Source organism: Acomys minous (assembly GCF_964271855.1).
Source record: "Acomys minous genome assembly, chromosome: 6".
Classification (NCBI taxonomy): domain Eukaryota; kingdom Metazoa; phylum Chordata; class Mammalia; order Rodentia; family Muridae; genus Acomys; species Acomys minous.
In genome coordinates, this window is record NC_140487.1 from 69,102,511 (window position 1) to 69,116,268 (window position 13,758).

General features: G+C 46.4%; 1 protein-coding gene across 2 annotated transcripts in view; it reads left to right on the plus strand.

Annotated features, from left to right (window-relative positions):
* Positions 1-400: 400 nt before the first annotated feature.
* ZC3HAV1 (zinc finger CCCH-type containing, antiviral 1) overlaps positions 401-13,758 on the plus strand; it is a 53,025-nt gene continuing 39,667 nt past the window's right edge. The window contains exon 1 of one of the 2 annotated variants that reach the window (XM_084785525.1): positions 401-1,551. In XM_084785525.1, the coding sequence (XP_084641651.1) occupies positions 1,244-1,551 (308 nt within the window). In that variant the 5' untranslated portion in view covers positions 401-1,243. The remainder of the gene's footprint in view (positions 1,552-13,758) is intronic. The other variant, XM_084785526.1, reaches the window with a different exon arrangement.

Here is a 13,758-nt window from a genome sequence, read left to right on the forward strand (position 1 = left end):
TTTCATTTATTTATTCATTTAATCACTTTACAGCCTGGTCAAAGCCTCCTCCTTCCTTTCCTCCCAGTCCCACCCCGCCCCCAGACACACACACACACACACACACACACACACACACACACACCACGCACGCACGCACGCGTACACACACCCCGCTACATGTTTTCCTCCTACACCAAAAGTTTTTAAGTCTTAATTTAACGAGAAGGGGGCGGAACGCCAGGCAAGTTGTGTGTTTCAGTGTGAGAGTCTGGAAGGATACACTGGGCTTTTTAATGCTAATGACTTGGAGCAGCTGAATCTTTTGGAATCTCCCTGGGGACATGGACGGCTCTTTAATTTCATCAGCTTTTGCTTCCCTCAGAGGAAAATCTAGCTACTATTTCTTTCTGCCTCTACAGTATCTCAAAGGGTTTATCTTAAAATCACCCACATGTCAATTGGGGGCGGAGGGTAACTGGGGATACTTTAAGCAATTGTTTTGGGGCACCAAAATTGGCAATTTTAGTTAAGAAGGCCAGAACGGATCAAAGAGTGGGTCTTCAAACAGCCCTGGGAGAATAACAATCACCGCCCTCTGAGAGGGACTCCGCAGCGCGTAGAAAGTAGAAAGTGCGTAGTCCTAGACCAGTGCGCAATCAGGCGCGGAGACCGACGTTTGAGAACCTCGGTCTTCCGAGCTCCACCTGTTCGTTCAAGTTATTTCCTCAAGTGCGGAGTTCGGATACTGTCCACGTCCAGGAGTGCTTAAGAGGATGGACAACGCCGGCAAAGCGCTACGCTTGCAGGAAGCGCTCACCAGGGTCAGCTCTTTCCGGGGCTGGGTGGGGCGGACTTGAAGACTCCTCCAGTGGCCCCCCAGGATGCGTCACTCGCCCCAGGCTTATCAGAACTCCACCCGAGCCTCACGGACGTCTTTACTTCCTCTCTTCCCCGTAGCAGCCTGGCGGCCCGTGCTTGGGGACGATCTCACGTCTAGCCTGGAACCGACCGTGCCGCCGCGCAACAGACTTGCCCGCGTCGCGTCGCTTTCTTCCCACTCGCTCTCCCGTGCCGCCGCTGACTTTAAATCTGACCCTAGGACCCGCCGGGTGAGGTCCGGCCTCGCGACGCCACAGCCAGAGTTGGAAAGCGAAACCGCTCTCTTCTGCAAACGGCACCGCCCGAGTCCGCCCCTGGGGCTGCCCGTAAGTTTCGATTCTCGGGGAAGCGGACTCCCGCGCGGCGGCAGCCATAGCGAGCCATGGCCGACCCCGGAGTGTGCTGTTTCATCACCAAGATCCTATGCGCCCACGGGGGCCGCATGACCCTGGAGGAACTGCTGGGTGAGATCAGTCTCCCCGAGGGGCAGCTCTGGGAGCTGCTGGAGACGGCGGGACCCGATCGCTTCGTGCTGTTGGAGACAGGAGGCAAGGCCGGGATCACTCGGTCAGTGGTGGCCACCACTAGAGCCCGCGTCTGCCGTCGCAAGTACTGCCAGAGACCCTGCGACAGCCTGCACCTCTGCAAGCTCAACCTGCTGGGCCGGTGCCACTATGCACAGTCCCAGAAGTGAGTCCTCTGGGGGTGGGGAAGGTTCTTTGCCTGCTTGGTTGTGTCTGCTTCCTCGGGGAGGTCGAGCGAGACTAGATGTCGCTCCCTTCGCTCCCTCTCTCTCTCTCTCTCTCTCTCTCTCTCTCTCTCTCTCTCTCTCTCTCTCTCTCTCTCTCTCTCTCTCTCTCCCTCCCTCCTTCCTTCTTCCCCTCCTCCACCCCCTCTCTATTCCTCTAGGCCAGTGGTTCTCAACTTTCCTAATGCTGAGACCCTTTAATATAATCCCTTAGGTTGTGGTGACCTCCCCAACCATAAAATTATTTTCGTTACTACTTTATAACTGTAACTTTGCTACTGGTATGAAACGTAATGCAAACATCAGTGTTTTCCGATGGTCTTAGGCGAGCCCTCTGGGTCGTTGGACCCTCATGTTGAAAGGCGCTGGCCAAAGCGATATTGCAGATTCAGCACCTACTAGAATCCTAGTTAAAGTACTTTTGGGCCAACCAGAGTTTGGAAAGGTTGCAGACAGGTCTTTTCCTCCTTGCTACCTTGGTACCCCCGGAGTGTTGTGATCGCCTCAGAATCGTAGCCGCGCTGTGCGCTCTCCAGTGTCTCCGGTGCACCAATGGGGGTTGGGGTTGGGGGTGGGGTGGGGAGCGCTGCAGCTCTCCACTCCTGGACTCCCCAAATTCCCTTTTGTCTTTTGTCTAGCGACTGGTTGTGCCACCTGGCCAGATTACGGAAGATGTAAATGGTCTCCCAGCTGCCTTCTCTTGACTGCGTGGTGGCTCGCACAGTGACCCACTCCTTCTTGCGACCCACTCCCTCAAATTGCATGAAATAATGTCCTTTAACTTCTCAAGAGACTGTTTCTGTTCCCACTTGGTCCTTTTTTTTTATTTTTTATTTTATTTTTTTGCTTCCTAAATGCAGGCTTTTCCAAGGCTTGAATCGAGCCTTTTATTTAACAGTCTTCCATATTTCTTCACGAGCGCAATTACTTGCTTGGGTTCACTTGTCATATCTACCGAAAAGGGTCCTGAAAACACGCCTCCCCTGTGCAGGCTTGTGGTATGAATCCAGCGTCTTCATCCAGGGTCGGAGGAACCAGTGTTGGCCCCCATGGGTCAAATTCCCCATCAAGCAGGCCCTTCGACTTCGCGTCAGGTTGTGTTATTTCTAAGCCCTTCTTCTGCCCTTCCCTCTTCCAGGTCTCACTTTGAGTGATGCAGAAGTAATGAACGGTTGGTCTTTGTGGAGGTGGTGGGACTTAGGACCCGGACTAGGGCCTGTTTCATGCTAGGCAAGCACCCCACCACTGGAGCCGTCAGAAATCTTGTTTTGTTTTGTTTTGTTTTTAGAGACGGGGTATCTCTGTGTGGCCTTGGCTGTCCTGGACTCACTTTGTTTGAGGCAGTCTCACCAGCTTGCCCAGGCTGGCCTTGAATTCGCTCCTTAGCCCTTGAATTTGGCTTCCTCGAGTCACTTACTCCCAAATGGCTGCGATTACAGGGCTGTGCTGCCAGGCCTGTATTTCTGCTCACTTATTTCTTCTGGGTAGCACACTTTGCTGCTTCTTAAAACACTGAGATCCCACTTGGATACAGCATGATCATCAACCTTTTCTTTTTTCTTTTTTAAATCATCCGATTATTTACTAGCAAAATACTCTAGGCACTCACCTCCAGGATGTGTGTATCAAAACACACAAAGGAGGCGTGTGTTGTTTTTTTTTTTAAGTAATATTTTTAAAATTGTTTGGAGCAAGAATTCATTCAGTTCATTAAATATTTGAAGAAATGCTTCTTTATATAAATAGTTTTATGATGCAACAGTTCGAAAGTCCCTCTGAGCTGCTGGAAGCTGTGTTCAGAAGCTGCCATCTAAGTGGCTTGCAACTGAAGGAGTCACCGAGGAGGAAGGAAGGGAAGTGGTTAGTGGGAGAAAAGGAAGGAACATTCTAGCACTGTCCTGAGCAGCAGCAGGTTAGAATGCTTTGCGATTCTTCTTCCTGTTGCTGCCTGTTCTGAGAGTTCTTCAGTAAGTGGCTGCTTTTAGTTAGAAAAGTTTCGTTGTTTTTCTACAGTTCTTAGCGTATTAAAAAGTGGAGAGGGCAGATTGCTGAGTCTCTGTGTGCCCATCATTTTTATTTCAGAATATGGTGTTGGGGGTTGGTCTGGTGCACATCCCTGGGAGATACGTGAGCGTGTGCTTGTCTGGGCAGCAGCCAGATCTTGGAGTCGGTATTTAGCATCAGAACGCAGAGCACCAGAGCAACTCCCAACAACATGACCTGTCTGTGTCCTGTGTTCTCCGTCTCTGTCTCCAACTCCAGTGTTTTATGTTAAAGCAAATCCCAGTGATTATTCACTTCATACGTGTTCAGTATCTCTAATGGGTAAGGGCTATATCTTATTAATATTCCCAATATACAATAATTACTTTTTAAGAAATCTCTCTCTCTCTCTCTTGTTCTCTCTCCCTTAAGACAGGGTCTTGCTGTAGTCTAGGCAGGTTTAGAATTCCCCTTAGGGAGTTCCTCTTGAACTTTTTTTTTTTTGAACCAGAGCATCTATTTTATGGCTGAAATTCTCAAGATGAACTGGGTACCACTGCCCGCTTGGGTGTAGATGTTGTTCCTTCACGGAATCATGTCTAAATCTGCAGTCGGCAATTTTTAGGCGCCTCATCCGCCCAGTCCCGCTTGTGTTTCATCTCTTAGCTTTGGTGCTCCAGTTATACTTTCTGGTGCTAGCATGGTAGGGCAGCCACATGTGCCACAGGGCGACTTCTGAAGGTGGTCAGCCTTAGAGCCACAGTGGTGGCACAACGTGTGCATCTTATTGCGAAGCTTTCCAAAGGATGATGTTCCTTCTGTCATCTTGCTCCTGCTGCCTAGGTCAAAGAGACCAGACTTTCCTTAATCCTCGCACCTCCAACCAAGTGCTGGGACTACATCCTCGGCACCACCTTAACAGGTAGATGAAGTGCCAGAGATGGAGCCCAGGCCCTCATGCATGTTGGGAAGCACTTTACCAATGCAGCTATACCCTTCAGCCCTCAACAATTATTTTATTTTATTGGTTTTCCGAGTCAGAGTTTCTCTGTGTGTAGCCCTAGCTGTCCTGGAACTCACTCTGTAGACCAGGTTGGCCTCCAATTCACAGAGATCTGCCTGTCTCTGCCTCCCAAGTGCTGGCGTTAAAGGCTTGTGCCACTGTGTCTTGCTCAATAATTATTTTATTATCAATTAATTTAGTATTCAAATATTCCTGAGTGCTGTAGTAGTCTAACATGTATTTTCACCATTGTACCTGGCTAGACTGTGTTTATTTTATTTTAATTTTTTATGTGGATGGGTGTTTTGCCTGCACATCCACCACTTTCTCATGCCTGCCGTCTTCGGAGGGTGGACAAAATCGGCAGACTCCTGTGAGCCACTGTTTAGTACTAAGAATCGAACCAGGGTCCTCTGGAAGAGCAAGCAGCCAGTGCTCTCAACCCTCTGGCCATCTTTCAGCCTCTAGACTCTCTACAAGTCTGGGAGGGGGGGGGAACCAAAACCAAGTATGAGGCCTGGTGTGGTGGCACATGCCTTTAATTCCAGAACTAGGGAGGCAGAGGCAGGTGGATTGCTGTGAGTTTGGGGCCAACCTGGTCTACAAAGTGAGTCTAGGACAGCCAAAGGCTACACAGAGAAATCCTGTCTCAAAAAACAAAAAAACAAAAAGCAAAAAAAAAAAAAAAAAAAAAAAAAAGGAAGAAAAAAGAAAGAAAGAAAGAAAGAAAAAAGAGCATGTATGTTTTCTAGTAGTTTCCCTTTAGCAACTCTTACAGATTTTTAAACATTTTTATTTATTATGTATACAGTGCTCTGCCTGCAGAACAAGAGAGAGCATCAGATGACATTATAGGTGGTTCTGAGCCACCATATAGTTGCTGGGAATTGAATTCAGGACCTTCGAAAGAGCAGTCAGTGCTCTTAAGCTCTGGGCCATTTTACATAATTTTGCCTTCTAAAGTTTGTCATACATTAATGACTTTCTCTTGAATCACTGTTTAATAGTGATTAATTAATAATACCCATAATGAAGTACTATATTTCCTTTTTGTGTGTGTGTGGTTTTTCGAAAAAGGGTTTCTCTGTGTAGCCTTGGCTGTCCTGTACTCACTTTGTAGACCAGGCTGGCCTCGAACTCACAGTGATCCACCTGCCTCTGCCTCATAGAGTGCTGGGATTAGAGGCGTGCACCACCACACCCGGCTTCTCCTGGTGTTATAATAAGTTCTCTGAAGCACTTTTCTTTAAGGATGGAACTTCCCCTCTCTTGGTGTTCCTGCCTCTGCTTTTGTCATGCTTCTGGCTATACATTTTGGTCCACAACAGGGCTTTGCTGGGTAGGCGGTGTTTGCTTGTTGGACACAAGCCAGCAATTCAAGTCCCAGGTGCAGTACAGACATGAATCACAGTAGAGCTGACAGCTAAGTCAGCCTTCACCGTAGCTCCTGAGAATAAGGACAAGTCCTCCCCTTTTCAAACCTGGTTTAACACCATTATTGTTGTTGTTGCTGATGTTGTGTAGGTGTGCATAGGTGCACAGTGTGTGCAGGGGATCACATGTGTGCCCTCTGGAGCACATGTGGAGGCCAGGTGCATAGGTGCACAGTGTGTGTAGGGGATCACACGTGTGCCCTCTGGAGCACATGTGGAGGCCAGGTGCATAGGTGCACAGTGTGAGGGGATCACACGTGTGCCCTCTGGAGCACATGTGGAGGCCAGCACAGCTCAGCTTGGGGCTGGAGAGGTGGCTCAGCAGTTAAAAGCACTTTCTGCTCTTGTTGGGTTCTGTTTCCAGCATCCACATGGTAGCTCAGAACCATCTGGAACTCCAGTTTTGTGGGGTCTGACATCCTCTTCTGGCCTCTTGCAGGCACCAGGAATGCATGGGGTTCACATACATACATACATACATACATACATACATACATACATACATACATACATGCAAATTACTTGTGGATAAAATAAAAATAAATAAGCCTAAAAATAAAAATCTCATTTAATCAGATGAAACAAGCATAGAGGTCTTTAGGTTTTTACTGAACTGTTGGAACATAGCTTGTAGCCAGCAGAGGTGACAAGTCAACTGTATTTGGGTGACTTTTATAGCTTCTCCATTGTCTAATAGCTGTGTCAGGTGTTGCCTTTCATTAATCACGCTATTCGCCTTGCTGCTGTGATTTCTGTTGAACCGGTTGGAACAGATTGTCTTAAGGTCATGGTGTTACTACGGTTTTTGTCAACGTGGGTGTTTTCTCTGGGCTGTTTCCTGTTTTTATGGTATTCAGTGCTGAAACTTAGGGTAGGTGTGTGGGGCCTGTGAAATGGCTGGTGGGGTCAAAGCGCTTGCCTTGCAAACCTAATGACCTGAGTTCAATTCCCAGACCCCATGAAAATATGGAAGAAGAAAATGAAGTCCACAAAATCTTTCTGGTTTCTACCCCCCCCACACACACTTTGGCATGCATGTGCCCCCATACACGTTGCACACTAGTCCACACACACTACAATAAACAAGATATTTTAAAAGGGAATAAGAGCCAGGCCTTGGTACGCACACATTTAATCCCAGTACTTGGGAGGCAGAGGCAGGCGGATCTCTGAGTTTGATGCCAGCCTGGTCTACTGAGTGAATTCCAGGACAGCCAGGACCACACATAGAAACCCTGTTTGTAAAACTAAAAAAAGAAAAACAAAAAAGAAAGAAAAGAAAAGAAAAAAAGATGATATAGAATGACTGTTTCTGTTTTAGTCCCATTCTTTTGCCCATTTCCAGATCTACAAACCAATGAGTGATATCAAGGTTAGGGTATTTGTCAGCTCCACATCTGTGGATTCAAGCAACGACTGATGGAAAATACGCAGGGGGGAAAGGCTTGGGGCTGTACTGAATCCTCGCTTGCTCTCTATAAACAACCCAGCAGAACAAGTATTTACATAGCATTTCCATTGTATCATGTGTTCTACATAATCTCAGGGCAGAAGGGTGTGTCTAGGTGACATGCAAATGCTGCTCCTTTTACATAAGGAAATCTACCTTGGATTTCAGTGTTGAGGGGGCCTCAAAATCAGCCTCTAGGGTCCCCAAATGATGGCTCGCCTCATTTCGTTTACTCTTGTTCGCTCAAACATGCTGCTTCCCCTGCTCTGTTTGCTATTCTGATTTTGGCTTGAGCTCTGGGGTTTTCTGGGTCTTTGTTCTGGTTTCTGCCAAGTTGTATTCATATCCACTTTTAAAAGACTACACTGTACCAAGGCATTATGGCCACTCCAAAGTGCAACCTCCCCTTCCCCACGCCTGCACCGTACCTGGGGCTCTTGGGCCTGTAAACGTCTCGGTGTTGTTTCTAGTCTATCTATGCTTCCCTGGGTCTTTCTGTAATGGCTTGTGCAGTGGATGCATCCCATACCTCAGGCTGTCAGTTCTCTGTGTGTAGGGTGAGCCGCAGGGGAGAAGACACTGGGGGCTGCGGCTGGGGACCAGGGCTACTATCCTCCACGCTGAGACCAAGCAGTTAGAACCCTAAATTCATAGCTGACTATCCTGGTCAGGTCTACAAAGCGAGTCCAGGACGGCCAAGGCTACACAGAGAAACCCTGTCTCGAAAAACAACAACAACAACACTGTTAAATATATAGGCATTTCACATGGGCCCTCATTTACAGCTTTGTTGTAGACCCCACAAATTTTAGAGGTGTACTATTCTGATTTATTTCAGGCATATAGCTTTGTTTTTGTTTTTGGTTTTGGTTGTTTTTGTTTTTTTGGTTTTTCGAGACAGGGTTTCTCTGTGTAGTCTTGGCTGTCCTGGACTCGCTTTGTAGACCAGGCTGGCCTCGAACTCACAGTGATCCACCTGCCTCTGCCTCCCGATTAAAGGCTTGCGCCACCATGCCCGACTTGTTTTTGTTTTTTTTTTAAATTTATTTATTTATTATTTATATAGTGGTCTTCATGCACACCTGCAAGCCAGAAGAGGGCATCAGATTCCATTATAGATGGTTGTGAGCCACCATGTGGTGGCTGGGAATTGAACTCAGGACCTTTGGAAGAGCAGACAGTACTCCTAACCTCTGAGCCATCTCTCCAGCCCCATAGCTTTGTTTTATACGCACATACACAACATGATTTCTCATTATTAAAATTGAGATTGCTTTAATTTTTTTGTCACTAAATCAAGCTCTTGGATTATTTTGGTTATGTTTCTTTGTGCACACCTTCCCTATAGAACCAACAATGTGGGCTGGAGAGAAGGCTCAGAGGTTAAGAGCACTGTCTGCTCTTCCAGAGGTCCTGATTTCAGTTCCCAGCCACCACATGGTGGCTCACAACCATCTATAATGTGATCTGATGCCCTCTTCTGGCTTGCAGGTGTACATGACAACCACTATATAAATAACAAATAAATCTTTAAAAAAAAAAGAACCAACAATGTAACTTTCCAAACTGAAGTTTTATGAGAAGATTGTGGAGTTGGGCGCGATGGCACATCCCTTTAATACCAGCAGAGTGCTGAGTTTGAGGCCAGCCTGATCTACACAGCAAGTTCCAGGTCAGACAGCACAGTTAGACCCTGTCGCAAGGAAGAAAAGAAAGGTGTTGGCCAATTTACAATCCGACTAGATAGGAATATTCTTTGTTTTTGGCTTGGTCTCATAACCCCTTTGAAATCTGAGCTGATGGAGGGAATGTAAAATTGTATCTCACTGGCTTTTTGTTATTCATTCATTCATTCATTCTGTTTATTTGTGGGCAGAGCTTCATGTAGCCTAGGCTAACCTCCATTCTTTTTTGTTGTTTGTTTGTTTCTGAGACAGGGTTTCTCTGTATAGTCTTGGCTGTCCTGGACTCGTTTTGTAGTCCAGGCTGGTTTAGAATTTACAGAGATCTGCCCACCTCTGCCTCCCGAGTGCGTGCACACTTAACCTACATTCTTTTTTTTACAGATTTATTTATTTATTATACAGTGTCCTGCCTCCATGTACACCTGCACGCCAGAAGAGGGCATCAGATCACATTGTAGATGGTTGTGAGCCACCATGTGGTTGCTGGGAATTGAACTCAGGACCTTTGGAAGAGCAGGCAGCGCTCCTAACCTCTGAGCTATCTCTTCAGCCCCCTTGACCTCCATTCTTAATGAAGTTGAGGACAACCTTCTGTGTCTCTCTCAATCACTTGTTTTTGAAGTTTGACTTGATGCATTTTATTGCCTTTTTTTTTGTTTGTTTGTTTGTTTTGTTTTAGCATAGCATTCTTTTTGTTTGTTTGGTTTTGGTTTTTATTGAAACAGGGTTTCTCTGTGTAGCCCTGACTGGCTCAGCCTGCCTCTGCCTCCAGAGTGCTGAGATTATAAAGGCTTGAGCCACCACACCCAGCTCATGGTATTTGTTTTTGTTTGTAATGGTCTTTATTTTATGTTGTTGGTTTTTTGTTTGTTTTTTTTTTCCGAGACAGGGTTTCTCTGTGTAGCTTTGGCTGTCATAGACTCGCTTTAGTAGACCAGGCTGGCCTCGAACTCACAGGATCCGCCTGCTTCTGCTTCCCCGAGTGCTGGGATTAAAGGTGTGCGCCATCACGCCCGGCTGTTATTGTTTTTTTTAAATAGCTAAACCCATTTAAAAATTGTTTGTGTCAGTAAGCACATTAGTGGCTTTGTGTAAACAAACATTCATGGCTTCTATCAAAATCCAGAACACTTCATAGCCCCTGCCCCCCCCCCCCAAAGAATTCTCTGATACTGATGCTTTCCTACGCTCATCTTCTGGCCAACTCTGACCTCCTTCCTGCCCTAGGACTTACCTGTTCTGGACCTTTCTTCTGGTAGCTCATCATATGGGGTGTGGCCTCGGGGGTCTGCTTTGCTCCTTTCTGGCAGTGAGTTTTCCGAGCTTCAGTTGAGTGTAGACTCTTAGTTTGCATATATTTACCCAGGAGGCGAGGGGGGCCTCCTGGGAAGTTCTTTCTGTCCCTAGAGTCTGGTCCTGGGGCCATGGCCTTAAAGGCACAGTCCCAATTTTCTGCACCCTGGTGACCAAAACCAGAAGAGTCATTTTGGAATCAGTTCTTTTCCATATTTGCTTTATTTTATTTTATTTTTTTACTTCAATCAAACTTGACATTCAGGGCTGGAGAGATGGCTCAGTGGTTAAGAGCATTATCTGCTCTTCCAAAGGATCCAGGTTCAATTCCCAGCACAAGTGTCTGTAATTCCAGTCCCAAGGGATCTGACACCAATGCACGTAAAAGAAAGTTTAATAAATTATTTTTTTAAAAACCTTGACATTCAGTGTTGGCAACATTATACAAAGATGATGCCAAGAAACTCAATATAAGTAATACTATGAACAACGATTTAAAAATATCCTCTTTTGGTGGGGTGTTGGCGGTATGGTGGTGAGCATAGCTTCCTTCCAAAACATCCTCTTTATTTATTTAATTTATTTTTCTTTTTTGTTTTTTTGAGACAAGGTTTCTCCGTGTAGCCTTGGCTGTCCTGGAACTCACTTTGTAGACCAGGCTGGCCTTAAACTCCGAGAGCTTCGTCTGCCTTTGTCTGTTGAGTGCTGAGATTAAAAGTGTGTGCCACCACTACCAGGTTGCCTTTTCCTTTTTTTTTTTTTTTTTTTAAGATTTATTTATTTACTATTTATACAGTATTCTGCCTGCACACCAGAAGAGGACACCAGATCTCATTATAGATGGTTGTGAGCCACTATGTGGTTGCTGGGAATTGAACTTAGGACCTTTGGAAGAACAGACAGTGCTCCTAACCTCTGAGCCATTTCTCCAGGACGGCTTTTACTTTTGTGTGACACAACCAAGAGACACTGAGGAAACCTTTGGCATTCAACCCAGCTGCCAACAAATACTCATCGAGGGCATACTTCCTATGCTGCTCTCAGGAAAATACAATCCTCAAGTAGTGCCTGAAGGACCCAGCTAACCGTACAAATGTAACTCCATCTTGTGACAAGGCTGGCTGGAGTTTCTGTCTTTCCGAGTTTTATAAACAAATTTCCTGGAAAAGCCATAGCCCTGGGGCAGCCAATCAGGATGGCCAGAACAGCTGGCCTGAGGAAGACGTGGTTATTCAGCTACCAGTTTAAAGAGCTGCTAACTCCTGACCTAGCTTCAAGAACACCTACCAGTTTGGGCCAGTTTGAACCCATTCAGAGGGCCCCTAGCCCGGTATCAGAGCTTTAACCAATCCCAGATGCACTCGCACCCTTGCTCCTGATCTGTACCAATAGGAGTAAAGATCACCTAACTCACATTGGCACTTCCCTTAATTACCTATAAAAAAGCCTGCATGCCCAGCTCCGGGCCCTTCGCCATCTTGCTTTGCGTAGGTGAGGATCCCAGTGCACCGGCTCTCTGCAGAATGAAGGCTCCTTGCTTTTGCATGCAACTTCCGACTCCTGGTGATTTTAGAGGAGTCCTTGAGATCTAGGCATAACATTACCTTATTCATTAATTTTTCTATTTTAATATTCCTCTAGACTGTCAAAGAAATTAATGTTGGGAAGTGTGGGTGGGGAGAAAGGGTGTGTGGCAGGACTGGAGGGAGCGTGGGTGGCCTGCTGTTTTCTGAGAATCATCAATATTTTGATCATAACACTGCTCCCTCCCGCTCTTTGCTCCCTTTGATTCCTGTGCCTTTTTCAGTCCCGATGTTGGCTTCCGGAAGGATGTCCCCAGTGTTGCTGCACATTGAAATAACTTGAGAAAGAATAGTGGTGCCAGTTCTACCTTTGTACACTAACATATGTGTATATGTATATACATATATATTACATGTTATATATAGTATACATCACATATATGGCATATACCATATGTACACATATATAGTGTATAACATAATATTTTTGTGGGTGTCTGCCTGCATGTATTTTGCACCACATGCATGCAAGTGCCCACAGAGGTCAGAAGAGGGTGTTGGGTACCCTGGATCTGGAGTTGCAGGGGGCTTTGAGCTACCCAGTGTGGATGCTAGGAACCAGACTGGGGTTCTCCGTGAGAGCTAAGTATTCTCCACTGCTGAACTGCTCTTCAGCCCCAGACTTTTAAAGATTTACCGAGGGTATGAATCAGGCACGGGAATTTCGTTGTTTGAGGGGTTTGTTTGCTTGATTTTTGTTTTGGTTTTTTGGTTTTTGGTTTTGTTTTATTTTTTTCTTTTTTCAAGACAGGGTTTCTCTGTGTAGCCTTGACTGTCCTGGGCTTGCTTTGTAGACCAGACCGGCCTCCAAATCACAGCGATCTGCCTGCCTCTGCCTCCCAAGTGTGTGTGTCGGGGGGGGGGGGTCTCCCCCATGAGCAAACCTCTTTGCCTCACCTTGGTTGTGCTGTTTGTTAGGACTCTGCTTCAGTCAGCCTACCCGTGATGTCGTTGCCTTCCTGTCATAGAGGTATGGCTCTGCCCAGGGCTGTGTACAGGGACAAACCTCCACCCCCTCCCCCTCTTTCCCTCCCCCCTCTCCCTCCCTCTCCTTTTCTCTCTATCATCTCTCTCCTTTTCCTCTCTACCCCCTCCCCCCTCTCTCCCAATTACCTCTTCCTCTCTCTCTGGGGTACCCCTTCCCCCTTTCCTTCTCCCCCCATGTTCATTTAATAAAGTCCTCTACAACATAACATCTGCTGCCTTGTATCTACTTTGTATCTATCTTCTATTTATCATTGCTTTAATTATTAAATATAAAACCGCTCTGTTCCTTTTTGTTTTGGTGTTTTTCCTGACAGGGTTTCTCTGTGTAGCCTTGGCTGTCCTGGACTCACTTTGTAGACCAGGCTGGCCTCTAACTCACAGCAATCCACCTGCCTCTGCCTCCCGAGTGCTGGGGTTAAAGGCATGTGCCACCATGCCCAGCTTGCTCTGTTCTTTTTATGACACCATCCTATTCAGTGACCAGGACCTGGCTGTGCCATGCACTGACGTCATAACTACAAAGAGAGTAGAAGTCCTGTGCTTTTAAAACAGTACTTTCTTGGGGTTTGTTTTTGGTTGCTAACTCTTTACTCTCTAGACCAGTGACTAGGGTATTATCTTTCATACATCCTGGTTGCTTTTCTACCTAGCTTGCCTTATGGTGCACTATTTCCTGTTTTCTATATAAATCAACTATCTCTTTGTGTTTATCAACCCCATAAGGGTTGGGGG